General features: G+C 43.0%; 1 protein-coding gene across 2 annotated transcripts; it reads left to right on the plus strand.

Annotated features, from left to right (window-relative positions):
* Positions 1-5: 5 nt before the first annotated feature.
* Positions 6-13,059, plus strand: ZNF613 (zinc finger protein 613). Of its 2 annotated transcripts, none has more exons than XM_045988233.1 (5): positions 6-62; positions 4,475-4,679; positions 6,302-6,472; positions 6,755-6,847; positions 10,619-13,059. In XM_045988233.1, the coding sequence occupies exons 3-5, from the start codon at positions 6,439-6,441 to the stop codon at positions 12,346-12,348; spliced, it is 1,857 nt and encodes a 618-aa protein (XP_045844189.1). In that variant the 5' UTR covers positions 6-62; positions 4,475-4,679; positions 6,302-6,438; the 3' UTR covers positions 12,349-13,059. The 2 variants fall into 2 exon arrangements, with proteins under 2 accessions (XP_045844189.1, XP_045844188.1); XM_045988232.1 differs by having other exon boundaries at positions 6,346-6,472.
* The last annotated feature ends 3,648 nt before the right edge of the window (positions 13,060-16,707 follow it).

Below are 16,707 nucleotides of genomic sequence, written 5' to 3' on the forward strand. Positions count from 1 at the left end.
GGGATCATGACCTGAGCTGAAGGCAGAGGCTTTAATCTACTGAGCCACCCAGGCACCCCAAGGTAAGTATACTCTTAGTCCCCTTCATCTATTTCACCAGTCCCCCCTACCTCCCCTCTGGTAGCTATCAGTTTGTTCTCAATGGTTAAGAGTTTTGGTTTCTCTCTCTCTATTTAAGTAATCTCTGCACCCAGCGTGTGGCTTGAACTCATGACCCAAAGATCAAGAGTTGCAAGTTTTTTCGACTGAGTCAGCCAGGTGCTCCTGTTTGCCTCTCTCTTTTGTGTTTTTTTGTTCATTTGTTTTGTTTCTTAAATTCCGCAGATGAATGAAATCATATGGTATTTGTCTTTCTCTGACTGGCTTATTTCACTTAGCATTATACTCTGTGGATCCATCCATATTGTTGCAAACGGCAAGATTTCATTCTTTTTTATGGTTGAATAATATTCCATTTTATATGTTATATATATCATATAATACTAATATATTGCCATACATACCAATAATATTCCATTATGCATTATATATTACATATATAATCTGTATATATTATATATATTATAATATATGTGTTTTATACACACATGCACATACACACATATATAACACCACATTTTCTTTATCCATTCATCTGTCAATGGACATTTAGTTTGCTTCTGTAATTTGGCTATTGTAAATCATGCTGCAGTAAACCTAGGGATGCATATATCCCTTTGAATTAGTGTTTTCATATTCTTTGGGTAAGTACCCCGGAGTGTAATTACTAGATCATAAGGTTCTATTTTTAGCCTTTTAAGGAATCTCCATAATGTTTTCCATGGTGGCTACACCAATTTGCATTCCCTCCATCATTGCATGAAGGTTCCTATTTTTCCACGTTCCCGCCAATACTTGTTTCTTGTGTTTTTGATTTTTATTTTCCTGACAGGTGTGACATGATTTCTCATTGGGTTTTGTGTGTAAAGACTTTTGGGTGGACATGCTTTTAATTCTGCTGGATATAAACCTGGTGTGAAATTGCTGAATTGCTGGGTCACATGGTAAATATGTTTGACTGTTGGAAGAACTACCAGATTATTCTCCAAAGTGGCTGCATCATTTTGGATTTCCATTAGCAATTATGTGGGTTCCATTTCTTCCAGATACTCACCAACACTGTTATTTCCTTTTTTTTTTTAAGATTTTATTTATTTAAGATCTCTCAGAGAGAGATCACAAGTAGGCAGAGAGGCAGGCAGAGAGAGAGGGGGAAGTAGTCTCCCTGCTGAGCAGAGAGCCCGATGTGGGACTCGATCCCAGGACCCTGAGATCGTGAACTGAGCCGAAGGCAGAGGCTTAACATACTGAGCCACCCAGGCGCCCCCCCCTTTTTTTTTTAACTATATCCATCCTAGTGAGAGGGAGTGGTATCTCAGTTGTGGTTTTGATTTGTATTTCTCTGAAGAATGATACCGAGCATCTTTTTCATGTGCTTATACTATGCATAAATTGAGATATATATATTTTCACTAAATATAGGTTGTTAGCATTTCTAGTAGCTGCATAATATTTCACTGGATATGTGTATTCATTCAATAAATTCTCTGTTAGCAGACCTTATAATACTTGTATATCAGTTTTGGGTGCTTGTCCCATTATTCCCTTTGCAAAGATTCCTAGAAGTGGATTTCTTGGATTCTAGCAAAATCTCTATTGAAAGTATTCAATACAAATTGTTAAAACCTTTCTCCTAAAATAGCCAGTCATGTAACACTGCTATAAGAAATGTGTGTTTTGAAAAAAAAAAAAAAAAAAAAGAAATGTGTGTTTTGGACTTATTTATTTAAGTAATTTCTACACCCAATGTGCAGCTTGAACTCATGACCCCAAGATCAAGAGTCACAAGTTCTCACTCAGCCCACCAGGCACCCCAAAATGAGATCAACTTTTAGATGTAATTCTGTAATCAGCCATCTGACTAAAAACTTGATTTTTTTATATCAGAAGTATAATATTTTTAATACATAGGCTGTATGATGTAAAACTTATTTTTGATGTATGTTCACTCAAATCTCTGAAGTTCTGACTCTTATTTAATCATATTGGGGGAACTTTTTTTTTTGAAGATTTTATTTATTTATTTGACACACAGAAATCACAAGTAGGCAGAGAGGCAGGCAGAGAGAGAGGGAAGCAGGTTCTCCACTGAGCAGAGAACCCGATGTGGGGCTTGATCCCAGGACCCCGAGACCATGACCCGATCCGAAGGCAGAGGCCCAATCCACTGAGCCACCCAGGTGCCCCAATATTTGGGGAACTTTTAATAATTTCCTTCCTCTTCTCTGAAATTGATTATTCTTACTTGATTCTTTGTTGAATTAACTAGGTAACATTTCTAGAATAGTTATAGATAATGGTGTGTTACTGTTCATCCTTGTCTTATTCTTGACTTTAGAGAAAATACTGTATTATTTTCCTGAAGATATGTAGGATGTATTGGATTTTTTTACTGAGGTGAAATTCACAAAACAAAATTAACTATTTTAAAGCTAACAATTCGGGTTTTAGTAAATATATAACATTGTGCAGCCATCACCCCTATCTAGTTCCATAACATTTTTATCTTCTTGAGGGAAATCCCTGCCCCAATTAAGCAGTCACTCCCCACTGTCCCCTCCCCCAAACCCTGACAACTACCAGTCTGCTTTCAGTTCCTGTGGATTTACCCATTCTGGATATTTCATACAAGTGGAATCATATAATACGGGACGTTTTGTGTCTGGCTTCTTTCACTTAGTATAATGTTTCATGGTTGTGTATTGTGTTCTGGCTGTTCCTTCAGTGCTTAGCCAGGCCACTGCATTTATAGCCCTGCCTTAACCTTCATTTCCTGTTTGTATTGCGGGTAGAGATCAGCCAGAGGTAAAGCTTGGGAAAGGAAAATGCCCTGCACCTGTACTTGGCTTTATAAACTCCCCACTATGCATTGGGGCTTTTGAATGGCTTAAGTTCCCTAAGAAACTCTTCCCAGCTTTTTCTCCCAGCCTTTCAGCTGTGCTTTGACTGTAACCTTTTGTCCCATGCAGCTATAGATTGTTTGTACACCTTATATTGTTTTTTTTGTGTGTGTTTGGTTTTTTCTTTTTTAGATTTTATTTATTTGTTTATTTATTTAGAGACTGCACATGCGTCAAAGGAGGGGCAGAGCAAGAGGGAGAGAGAATTTCAAGCAGATTGCATGCTAAGTGCAGAGCCGGACTTGAGGCTTGATCCCACAACCCTGAGGTCATGCATGACCTGAGCTGAAATCAAGAGTCAGTCGCTTAACCAACTGACCCACCCAGGCGCCCCCACCCTACGTCGTTTTTGAGAAACATCTGTAGCTTTTCTGTCTTGTGTGAGGTCCAAATTAGAGGGATAGGCGAATCGCATTAGTCCTTCAGGTAGACCTCATGCAGGCTGGAACAGGTAAACACAATTCTTTGCAAATCCAGTTTGCTCTACTCATTCCAGGACCAGGAACCAGACTCCCCAACTGGGAATGCTGGCTCCCATCTCTAGGACGACTACCCAACTGGGGAGGGGGTGAAGCAGGGGCAAATAAAAATGGCACAGAGCTTTCCTATCATTTTTAAGTTGCCTCTTTCTCGATTGAGTGATCACTCTGGGGCTATAAACCTGTGACTGTTTTTCAAGACTTAGGATAAAGGTTTTGTTTTGTTCTTTATTCTGGCACTTCTTACTTGTCGTTTCAGTGTTTCTGTGGAGGTACATGGCCTTGGAACTTCCCACTCTGCCATTTTCATTCAGTGGGATTTTCCTCCATGATGTACATGATGATGATTAATTTTGTTTTGTCTTTTTTGGTCGTGGTACTTTTGAAAGACATAAGCTGACTATGAATGCAACTTCAGTGATGACCTCTGATCCCCCCCTCTCTTCTCTCCCCAGACATAATGGCTTTTTTGAACTTGTTCTATATAACACATGTTTCTATACTTCACTCAATGTGTATATAGTTGGAAAGAATAGTCTTGTTCTATAGGCTTTAATTTTTTTCTGTTGGTTTGCCTTTGTTTCCTTTCACATGATGATTAGTTAAAATGGTTTGTTGGGTAGTGCTTTGCTGAGCATGTTTGTCTTCAAACTGAGGTGTGTACAAAAACTTTTGTACATGAGCACACTCGGTCTTAAAGGAATAGAGGTCCAAATCCTCACCTTTTGAGCTGTGGTTCTTCCAGAACTGACCTGTGTGAGAAGCCGCTGTGCTGTGGGGCGTCTGGTGTACTGGTTCTCCTTTCCGGGCTCCCTTTCAGTCCATAGTAGAAGGTCCTCACAAACTCACAGTCTGGTGTTTCCTCGCCCCAGAGTGCAGTAGACTCTGGGATTCCAAACAAAGGGACAGATGGCCTTGAAATCCCGTGAAGGGTAGGAGCAGGGATAACATCATGGTCCAGAGGAACTGTGTACTCAAAGTGAATTTACTTTTCAGCCCACAGGTTCTACTATAAGAGCAAGATCCAACAAGTAAAGCGAGGAGGTGGGGTCAGAACCTGTGTGTGGTCGTTTGTGGGGACACCACTGACCAGACACCGGGATTTCAGAAATTGAGGGGAATGAATTCAAGAAGAAACTAAACACACAAGTCCCCTTTACTGACTGTTTTCCAGTAACAGAAGAAAATGATTAAGGACCAGGTGACTTTCTTTTATTCCCTCCTTCATTCTATCATTGATTTCCGGAGAACTTCCAAACTCAGTCGAATTAGATGGAAAAGTCTAAATTGGTAAAGTAGGACTTGCGCAGAAACAGATTGTGCAGAAATAGATTAAGATTCCAACTCTCAATATCAAGGCAGATAGGATCAGGAATATATTCATAGGATCCACACTGAGGGACCAGTGCTAAGAACATCACAGGTGACTGGGTGTCCTACAGGCTACGCTAGCTGTCAGCTTATGTCTGCTCGCTCTGGCGGCCAGCACAATTAGAGAATCACGGTGATCACAGCATATGCAATGACGGAGGAGAAAGCAGCCTGGTTCCATAAGGATGTTGCTATATATTTCGTGGCACTCAGGTGTCCGGACTTTTGTTTAATGGTGCTTCCTAGACATTATATGGTAGACAGTGTCCTAAGCTTCCGCTTTCTCCTAAATGTGAAAGAAGGTTTCTCGAAGAGCTCTTTGAGGCTAGACCAGGAGAACTCAGTGGGTGCATTTCTTCCTGGGATCATAACAAGGTGACCCATGGACCCAGCCTTGTGGCTGTCAGGGTTAATCTAGAAATAAAACCTAGGTGACCTAAGAAAATGGGAGAGTTGCATGACTTTCAAAGGTCCTATATGAACAGGTGGCTAAGTTGGTGTTTGAGTTCAGATATAGCTGTACAGAGTTGAAGGTACTATTGTCTGGCAAGATTGTTGGGATCCAGAGGGTTTGCTTTTGAACTTCCCTTTATGTAAGTTAGTATATGCTCCTTGCTCATGTTCAAAGCCAATTTCTACTGCCTCCTCTTTTATTACCTTCTAAAATTTAATCCTGTAAAAGTCCCTGAGTATATTTAAAGATTAAAAAAAGTTCCAGTGATTACAAAGTCCTATAGCAGAAGTAAGGTTCCTCTTCATGTATATAGAGCTAATGCTTCAAATACATACATTGGAAATGTTTTTAATTTAGCAGGAGAATTTAATGGCTACTTATTACAGAAACTTGTGATTGCTACTGAGTGATTAGAGAATATTTTGTTATATATAGGATTGACTGTGGATGTATTTTTTGCTTCTATAACAATGTAGTTTTTTTTTTTTTAAGATTTTATTTATTTATGTATTTGTCAGAGAGAGAGTGAACACGCAGGCAGAGTGGCAGGCAGAGGAGGAGAAAGAAGCAGGCTCCCTGCCGAGCAAGAAGCCCAATGCGGGACTTGATCCCAGGATCCTGGGATCATGACTTGAGCCGAAGGCAGCGGCTTAACCGACTGAGCCACCCAGGTGTCCCAACAATGTAGTTTTTAAAATAATCAAGACACCTGGGGCGCTGGGATGCCTCAGTCAGTTAAGTGGCCAATGCTTGATTTTGGCTTAGGTCATGATCTTGGCCTCCTGCACCATGCCCTCTGTAGGGCTCCGCACTCAGCCTGGAGTCTCCTCAAGATTCTCTTCCTCTCCCTCTGCCCACACCCCCCGCTTGCATGCTTGCTCTCCCTCTAAAATAAATAGATAAATCTTTAACAAAAAATCAAAACACCTAAATGTATAGATGTAGCCTGTGTGGTGAACACGTGCACAGCAACTTCCTTTATATTCCTTCCATTTCAGTAACTAGAGGGACACTCCCATGACACAGGACTGTGTTGTTACAGGAATCTCTGACACTGGAGGACGTGGCCGTGGACTTCACCTGGGAGGAGTGGCAGCTCCTGGCCCCCACCCAGAAGAACCTGTATCGGGACGTGATGTTGGAGAATTATAGGAACCTGGTGTCAGTAGGTGAGGACAGCTCCCCTGTGTCACTCAGAGGAACCCATCAGTGGTCTTTCCTCTCGCAGCTTCTGAGAGCTCTGGCGTGTCCGTGCTGCTCAGCAGTGTAAGTTCTCAGTCCCCAGATTCTCTGGCCCCAGATTTGAGGGTATAATATGCCCATCCTGAGAGAAGACCTTTAACTTTGCCAATCTGCAAATTGCGTGGCTCCTAAAAAATGACTTTGTTCCGTGTTGGCAGATCCCAGCCCAGTTCACAGAGCCAACCTCTTCTGTCATTTCCCACGCACAGGGTATGTGGCCAGCAAGCCGAATGCACTCTCCAGGTGGGAACAAGGGGAACTGTGGACGACAGAAGATGAAATCCGTAGTCGAATCTGTCCAGGTGAGAGAAAACCAACAAGGAAGATGGCGAGGAAGTCGTATTTAGTCACTCAGACCTGTCTCAGCTGCAAGGGTGTCTAAGGCCATATGAACAGAGCTCCAGGAATCTCCCCGAGAAGGGCTCTTTTTCTTCGAGGTGCTTAGAGCACTTACCACTTCTTAAGTTAAATCCCTATTTGTTTCATACAGGTCTCCCATTATTTTTTTTTTAAGATTTTATTTATTTATTTAACAGAGATCATAAGTAGGCAAAGAGAGAGAGAGGAGGAAGCAGGCTCCCTGCCGAGCAGAGAGCCCGACTCGGGTCTCAATCCCAGAATGCTGGGATCATGACCTGAGCCGAAGGCAGAGGCCCCAACCCACTGAGCCACCCAGGCGCCCCTCCATTAATTTTTTTTTTAGAGATTTCATTTATTTGACAGAGAGAGACACAGCAAGAGAGGGAACATAGGCCTAGGGAGTGGGAGAGGGAGAAGCAGGCTTCCCACTGAGCAGGAAGCCGGATGCAGGGCTCGATCCCAGGACCCTGGAATCGTGACCGGAGCTGAAGGCAGACGCTTAATGATTGAGCCGCCTAGGTGCCCCTCCATTAATTTTCTCTCTAGATTTCTTTTTAGAATTCCCAAATCTTACCACCCTTCATCTCCCAGGACTGTGTCACTGCCTGCTCCCTCTGCTTCTCTTGCTACGGAAGTCTGCCTTCCACACCTCTCTCCAAAGGGAAATGTTTGCTTTGAGCATTGGCTGCTGGCTGCTGCACTTCCCTCCCCTTTGGACAATGTCAGCTTTCCTTCTTAACATTCGCCTCCATTTTTGGGAGTTAGAATTTCAACAGTGTGACTTTGGCAAGTGGGGACATAAACATTCCGCAGTAGCTGCTGTTCTTTATGTCTTAAATGCCTGGTCATGCAGGAAAACCTCTCGTATCTTCTTTACTTCTTTACTCTGACACCACTACCACACACACAGGACTTCTCACACCACATGTTGGCAGTTTTCCTCACACCAAGCAGTTCTTTGTGACACCAGCCAGATCTTCTACAATTTACCTCCATTCCGACATTATCTATCTGGAGGTAGTGTCAGATGCCGCAGGTTAAGGGCTCTGTCACATGAGACTGCCCCCCACCTCCTTCCTTCCTTCCACATTTAATTTATATATATATATACACACACATGTATATATATATGTATATGCATATATATCATGTATGATATGTATATACATATATATCACATATATACATATGTGTGTATATATACACACACACACATATATATCATATATATATACATATATATGTATATATATGGTATATATGTATATATATCAGAGAGAGAGAGATAGCACAAGCAGGGGGAGTGGTAGGCAGAGGGAGAGGGAGAAGCAGACTTCCAGCTGAGCAGAGAGTCTGACTCAGGGCTTGATCCCAGGACCCTGGGATCATGATCCAAGCCGAAGGCAGGTGCTCAACCAACTGAGCCACCCAGGCACCCATATTTTTTTATTTTTCTGGAAAGAATAATCACACTTACTGATTGAGGAAAGATATCAGTCACACTTAGTAGGTCCCCAGTTTCAAATTTTGTCTCTTGGCTATAAATCAGAGGTTCTCATGACCTCCTCCCCCTTAGATTTGCTTACTTGCCACAACAACTCAGAGAACTCAGGGAAATACTTGTTGTCTACCAGTTTATTAGAAAAGGATATGATAAAGGACATGGACGAACATCCAGAGGAAGAGACGCATAGGTGAGATATGTGGGAAAGGGCAGGGAGCTTCCATCCCTTCTCCAGGCCCCAGTCTCCTAGCATCTCCATGTGTTCAGTAACCCGGAAGCTCCCCGAACCCCATACTCCTAGAATTTTCTGGAGGCTTCCTCACGTAGGCCAAATCAATCATTAACTCTGTCTCCAACCCCCTCCCCTTTCTGGAGGATGGAGGGTGGGGCTGAACGTTCCAAGCTTCTAATCGTGGCTCGGTCTTTCTGCTGACCAGCCCCCATCCAGCAGCCCACCCAGAGTCATCTTATTAGAACAAAAGGCACTCTTTTTTTTTTTTTTTTTAATTTGACAGACAGAGATCACAAGTAGGCAGAGAGGCAGGCAGGCAGAGAGACCGGGGGAAGCAGGCTCCTCACTGAGTAGAGAGCCCGATGCAGGGCTCGATCCCAGACCCTGAGATCATGACCTAAGCCGAAGGCAGAGGCTCAACCCACTGAGCCACCCAGGTGCCCCCAAAAGGCACTCTTATCCCCCAGGAAATTCCAAGGGATTTATGAGCCCTGGGTCAAGAGCCAAGGTCAGAAACTAACCTTTCATACAACACGCCAAGGTCAGAAACTAAACATGAGAACAAAAGTTGCTCTGAGTGCTTTTATCACTTAAGAAATGGTAAGAGTTGTAGGGGCTGTTTGTGGGAACCAGGGGTGATGAAGTGTTGGACCCTTCCTTACCGTCTCAGCTCCCTTATGTAAAGTCTTGGCTATTCCTGTTGATTTCTTAGAATTTGTCATTCTTTGTTCCCAGCCTAGACCACATCATTAAACCCCATGCCTACTTTGCTTTAATTTCCTTGTATAATTATTCATTCTGATCATTAGTTTAGTCCATCTTAAATGAAACTGCTGGATGCATTCTCTTGAATCTTTCCTTTTCCTTATGATAATCAGTAACATTAAGTCCCAACTAATCATATTACCAGTCTTTTTTAAAAGATTTTATTCATTTATTTGAGAGAACATGAGTGGTGGGGGGGGGGCAGAAGGAGAAGCAGACTTCTTCCCGCTGAACAGGGAGCCCAATGTGGGGCTCCATCCCAGGACCCTAGATCATGACCTGAGCCAAAGGCAGATGCTCAACCAACTGAGCCATCTAGGCTCCCCATATTGCCAGGCTAATAGGAAGGAAATGTCTCTTTGATCAATAATCTCCATGATAGAGCTCTTGCTTATATAGAGTTTGCTTCCCTTTTCCTAAAGTCAAGGTCAGCTATATTTGAAAGAGTCTCTTTAATGTGTTCTATACATGAGGCTCTTTCCTTGGTTCATTGTGTTAAATATTTTTGATTTTTTTTTAAACATTTTATTTATTTATTTGACAGACAGAGATCACAAGTAGGCAGAGAGGCAGGCAGAGAGAAAGGAGGAAGCAGGCTCCCCGCTGAGCAGAGAACCTGATGCGGGGCTCGATCATGAGATCATGACCTGAGCCGAAGGCAGAGGCTTTAACCACTAAGCCACCCAGGCGCCCCTATTTTTGATTATTTTAATTGGGGTGTGTGTGTGTGTGTGTGTGTAGCATGTTACACATGGGGCCCAATAGCTGTGAACAACAGCAGCAGCAACAACAAAACTCTTTACAGAGATGAGTTTGTACGAGGAGAAACAAAACTAATCTAAATAAACGAATATGATGTCTTGCGGTGAAAAGTGCGGGGAAGATCAGTGGGACAGCAGTGGGATAGTGTGTGAAGCCCAGGAGCTGCTATAGCACCTGGGAGTCTGGCTAGGGCCTCTGATCATAGGTCTTCGGAGAATGGGAGTGACTCTGGTAAGATGCCTTTGAGCAGCTGCATGAGGAATGTGAGGCCTTGGGCGAATTGAGCTCCAAGTAGACCAAATGGTGAGTTCAGAGGCCCAAGCCTGGGGCGCCTGGATGGCTCTGTTGGTTAAGCTTCTGCCTTCAGCTCAAGTCACAAAAGCCATTTGTGAAATAGTTTTATTGTATACCAAACTCATGGAAAGAATTACTCTTTCTTTTCTTTCTTAGAGATCAAGAAAGATGATGGTCATCTACAGGGGCACTTGCAAAATCAAAGGTGTCCAAAGAGAATGAAACAATGCCATGAACATAATACATTCGGAAACATCATTCATCAGAGTAAAAGTAATTTTCCCTTAAGGCAAAATCATGATGTCATTGACTTAGATGGAAAAACACTGAAATCAAATGTAAGTTTAGTCAACCAGAACAGAATCTATGAAGTAAAGAACCTCGTTGAGGTTAGTGGAGATACACAATCCTTCTCCCATACAAAGCATGACCAGTATTGTACTGAAGTTAAATTTCCTGAATGTGGGAATTCTATGAATAAAAATTCCCAGTTCATCAAGCATCAAAGAACTGACAAGATAGAGAAACACCATGTATGCAGTGAATGTGGAAAAGGCTTCTTCAAGAGGTCTCGGCTCATGGATCATCAGAGAGTTCACACGGGAGAGAAACCTCATGGGTGCAGCATATGTGGGAAAGCCTTTTCCAGAAAGTCCAGACTCACTGAACATCAGAAGACTCACGTAGGTGAGAAGCGGTATGAATGCTCTGAATGTGACAAAGCCTTCCCCAAGAAATCACGGCTAATCATGCATCAGAAAATTCATACAGGAGAGAAACCCTATGTGTGCAGTGAGTGTGGAAAAGGCTTCGTCAAGAAGTCTCGGCTCATAAACCATCAAAGAGTTCACACAGGAGAGAAGCCTCACGGATGCAGTCTGTGTGACAAAGCATTCTCCAGAAAGTCTAGGCTCATTGAACACCAGAGAACTCACACGGGAGAAAAGCCTTATGAATGCACTGAATGTGACAAAACATTCCGCTGGAAGTCACAGCTCAATGCCCATCAGAAGACTCATACAGGAGAGAAATCGTATATATGCAGTGATTGCGGAAAAGGCTTCATTCAGAAGGGCAATCTCATTGTGCATCAGCGAACGCATACTGGGGAGAAGCCTTATATATGCAGTGAATGTGGGAAAGGTTTCATTCAGAAGGGCAATCTCCTTATACATCAGCGAACTCACACTGGAGAGAAACCCTACGTGTGCACCGAATGTGGGAAAGGCTTTAGCCAGAAGACATGCCTCATATCACATCAGCGGTTTCACACTGGAAAGACTCCCTTTGTGTGTACTGAGTGTGGAAAATCCTGTTCACACAAGTCTGGTCTCATTAACCACCAGAGAATTCACACGGGAGAGAAACCCTATACCTGCAGTGACTGTGGGAAGGCTTTTAGAGATAAGTCGTGCCTTAATCGACACCGGAGAACTCATACAGGAGAGAGGCCCTATGGATGTGCTGACTGTGGGAAGGCTTTCTCTCACCTGTCCTGCCTGGTTTACCATAAGGGAATGTTGCATGCGAGGGAGAAAGGTACACGTTCAGTCTCATTGGAGAATCCTTTCGCAGAGAGCCACAGCTCATTGCTTTCAAATGATAGCAGGCAGAAGGACCCTGTTAACACAGTGTCCGTGCAAATGCCTCCTGTAGCAGCTCAGACTTCCTTTCATCTCCGTGGGCTCCTAACAGATGGGAACATGGCCACTGTGGGACATCCAGGTGCCAGATGCGCACCGTCAGCAGATTACAGAATTTGCACAGAGAAACCTTTTGAATGCAGTGAATGCGATAGTGCCCTCACTGATCAGTTGCGTCATATTTTATGTCACGAAAAGCACACTGAAATAAAATGTGATACGATCAAGGTGGAAAACCCCTGACTAAAACCTCCTTGTTCATTATGCGGCTGATAAGTGTGTACGGTGACAAACAGTATAAAGACCAGGCATAGTGCAAAGACGTAGTATAAAGATCGGAAGAGCCTTTGTGGAAAGGTAGACCTTACCGGGGCTTCATAGGTCCTGTATCATCAGTGAGCTCATAGCTGGTAGAAATAGAATGACCCTGGAAAAGGCCTTCCCCAGAAGTAAGACTTCAGTAGGCATCAGAGAGTTCACACAGGAGAACAACAGTTGGAAGAACCCTGAAGGCAGTGCATGTGGCACGGTTGTCAGTGGAGCATTCTGCCTTATCCCTTGGCAGAGGAAATCATCCAGAACATCTTTGGCAAAGTATCAGAAAACACATAAAGCAAATAAGCCCTGTGAAGATGAATATTTTAGAGATTTCTGCCACAAGTCTAACATCATTTTACTTCAGATAGTGTACGTGGTGTATATTTTAGGACCGTATACATTGAATCAAACTCATTGTTACAATGGTCACTCTTTAATTCAAAGCAGGTGGTATATATTGCACATCAATCAAATCAAATCAATCAATCAAAGCTCTAACAGTGCACCCCCTTCCTTTTCGGGGGGGCATGAATCTTTCATTCCTACCCACCATCATTATAGGGTTAGCTCTGGTGTTTCTCTGGTTCTAAATTTATTCAGTTTATTTTAGGCTACTGAAGTCCGTCCTTCAGCCTTCAAAAGGAAAGTGAATACATTTGATTCAATAGCGTACTGTCATCTGTTTGGATGTGTTTAACTTTGTAAATCTCACCCAAAGGAACAACTGCTTGGGATCCACGAATAACCTATCAGCCAGGTTCTTTCCCTAGAAATCTGGTACACACAGCACTCAGAAAAACGTTGATCAGCTGTTTCCTTTACCTAGTGCTGTTCTAGAACCCACATATGATGTCAGTGAACTGAACAAAAGTCCCTGCTGCCTTCAAGCTGGCATTTTTAAAAAAGGTTTTATTTATTTAGCTGAGAGCACAAACGGGAAGTAGAAGGCAGAAGGAGAGGGAGAAGCAGGGAGCCTGATGTAGGGCTCGATCCCAGGACCCTGGGATCATGACCTGAGCCGAAGGCAGATGCTTAACCGACTGAGCCACTCAGGTTCCCCTAACCTGGCATTTTTTTTTTTTTTAGGCTGGATTATGTGTGTGTAGCAATTTGACCCTCCAACAAATGTAGTCAAAGGATGTATACACCTACATTAGTTGAAAAGGACATACTGTAGAAGGTCCAAAGTATCCTGGTAACTTCTTGTTCAAGGGCATATTATTTGGAGAGGGAGCAGGAAAGGATTCACTTAGTTTTACACATGTAAAATGGGATATGGAGACTTTTTAAAAAGGTTCGTATCTTACCTCTTCACTTGGATTATAAATGCCTCTCTGGATAGTTTAGACAGTTGTATATTCCCCAGCACATATAAAAATAGGAAAGAATTACATAGCTTTGAAAGGTGATTGAAAGTGAATGCATGACCTAAATGAATGACCTAACAGACTAATCAATCAAACATATTTTTGTCACTGAAATAAAGGAGCTATGGGAATGAAATTTCAAAGATCAGTGCTATCCAAGGAACATTTAAAAAAAAAAAAAAAGAATCCTGAATAGAGGCTTCTGGCAATATAGAAGGGGCAGACCAGCAAAGGAATAGGATCCACAGAACAAGCCCAATTAATGGAAGAAACAGATGTCACTTTAAATATTGATAGTGTGTTAGATGGGTGGAGGTGAGAATTCCATCACATGTCATGGAGAAGAGCCCTGACTCTGGTCCATGGTCTGCCACTGCCATGGCAACATAAGAGTTGCCAGCATCTCAGGGATCCCAGCTCCTCTGTGACGTGATGAATGGAGACATGACGTGGCATCAACCTCATCGTCGGGAGAATGGGGCCCGTGTCATCTCTTCTGTACTCAGGGTTCTTTCTCTTGGTTCAATAAAGATCTATCCAGCTTAAAAACCATGAGTCCTGCTTACAAGGGAAAAAAGTGGAAATTTGGCGTGTTCCAAACTCGAGTCAACTACTCAATTCACTACTACAAATAACATTTTTTGAGCATCTGCTCTGTGCCAGGCACTGTTGTAGACATGGGATACTCTGGTGAACAAAACATGTAAACTAATGGCCTCTTACAAGACGGATGCCGGGCAGCTCTTTAATCAGAAATGGATTCCTCTTTGACTCAGTCTTCAGGTCTTCTCCGCTCCTTGTCTTGTGGATCTACACATGGTATCATGGTGGTCGGCGTCCTACTTAAATCTGCAGTTAGGGTCCCTGAATGGGCTGCTTGGCCTACCCCGAACCTGAGGACCAGGTGCTGAACTCAACCTTTCCGAGGTTGGCATCGCAGGTAAATAAAATATTTTAGTGGGATAGAGTCCATGTTATCCTCTTTAAGAAGGCCGTCTCATCTTGCATCCTCTACTTCTCGACCCCCTCACCTTCATAAAAATCAATTCTAACTAGCACTAAGCTCGCTGTTTGCCAAATGATAACCACATTGTTTTGTTAGAATTCTGAAATCCTCCGTTTCCATCTTGGTGCATTTTAGGGAAATGCTCTTGTACATTTGAGGCCTCATCACTTTGTCCTGGGTCTGAGTACCGTGTTCTCAACTCTTGCACATGATGATGAGTGAGAGTACTGAGGTCAGGGTTCGGGGTTTGCTGGGCTCACTCTGCCTTGTCTGGCCCAGTGGGGGTGGGTACGTTAGTCTGCTTGGGCTGTCATAACAAAGTACGGACTGGGTGGTTGAAACAGCAGACTTTTCTTGCTCACAGTTCTGGAGGCTAAAGTGTGAGATCAAGGTACACAGGGCTGGTTCCTGCAGAAGTCTCTCCTTGGCTTGATGACCACCTTCAAGACATAGTCTTCCCTTTGTGTGTGTCTGTGTCCGAATTTCTTCTCATAAGGAGACCACTTATACTGGATTAGGGCCCAGCCTGTGTGACCTTATTTCCACTGAATTATCTCTTCAAAGACCCTGTCTCCAAATACAGTCACTTTCTGAGGTATTGGAGATTATTATTTGAACATAAGGATTGATGTGGAGAGGGGAGGGATGCTGGCATTTGTCCGTGAATGCCATTCAAATTTGGAAATTCATATTGGGCTAATGATGGTGCTGGCAGCCATCAGTAAACGATGGTGCCTTTTTCAGGTTTGAGGATTAATACAGGACCACACATCAGTATCTGGTAAGGTCCCTGTGTATCTGGTTGAGAGGCTGAAGCTTTGGAATCCCAGGAACTCTGGGCTGTGGTATAGACCCGACAAATGCTACTTTCCCCTCAGTCCTTCAAAATCCCTCTTCAAGGATTTTGTTATATATGTATATACACATATTATATGTGTTATATATGTATATACACACATACATGCATCAGATACACACAAACACATGCATTTTATGGAAAAGCAGTTTGTCCCTGGGGGACAATGGTAGACATAGACACTATAGGTAACAGGAGAGATTTCACTGTATTTTTTTTTTCATTTTAATTTTTTAAAAGATTTTATTTATTTGAGAGAGCATGTGAGTGGGGGGAGGGAGAATCCCAAGCCACCGACTCCATGCCGAGCACAGAGCCCGACACTGTTCTGAGATCATAACCTGAGCCAAAATCAAGAGTTGTACGCTTAGCCGACTGAGCCACCCATGCTCCCCGGTTTCCATTGTATTGAAAGTGCTTTAGGATGGAAATGAAGTGAAGCTCTTCAGCTGTTCCTCATGGAGGACCATAGAGGTTCAAGTGAAAAGGAGAGTTGATTTTGGAGGGATGTGCCTTGAATGTCTCTAGAAGTTGCATTCACTGATTTCTGCCCACAGTATCCCTGCCTTTGGTCTTTGTACCTTTTCCTCTGATGATGTTAGAGAGTCAGGAAGTTTCTGGGCCTTGAACCAAATTGCCTTGATATCTGAGATGCAGGCTGGGGGATAAGGGCCCCTGTGAATTTGAAGGAAATGAGGAAATCTGTAGAAAGTAGTTAAGGTTAAGGTGGCTCCTGAGCGAGATCTTTGATTCCAAAGGCTTAGTGTGACATAATAATAAATATATATTTGGTCTCTGCTCCTAGTTCCTGACTCAGAGCTTCTAAAACCCTTGTAATTTCCTGAGCTATGGGGGCAATAGGAGTATCTTACACAGAACTGTTAAATCCCTTGGAACTTCTGGTGATAGAAGTATCTTTAGTTCTAATAAAGTGATTCTTGGTGGGCTCCTGGATGTCTGCTGGATCGGGACTGTTTACCCTTGACTAGAAGCTGGGAACTTTCAGGGAAGTTCTTAGAGATTAGGTTAATAGTCATTCCTTCCTTTGTTCCCTC

This window comes from Meles meles, chromosome 19 (assembly GCF_922984935.1).
Source record: "Meles meles chromosome 19, mMelMel3.1 paternal haplotype, whole genome shotgun sequence".
Lineage (NCBI taxonomy): Eukaryota > Metazoa > Chordata > Mammalia > Carnivora > Mustelidae > Meles > Meles meles.

Excerpts from the sequence above, each read along its gene's own strand:
- ZNF613 (XM_045988232.1), top strand. Across the intron at positions 6,473-6,754 it reads TAGGAACCTGGTGTCAGTAG|GGTATGTGGCCAGCAAGCCG; the intron begins GTGAGGACAGCT and ends TCCCACGCACAG. Across the intron at positions 6,848-10,618 it reads CCGTAGTCGAATCTGTCCAG|AGATCAAGAAAGATGATGGT; the intron begins GTGAGAGAAAAC and ends TTTCTTTCTTAG.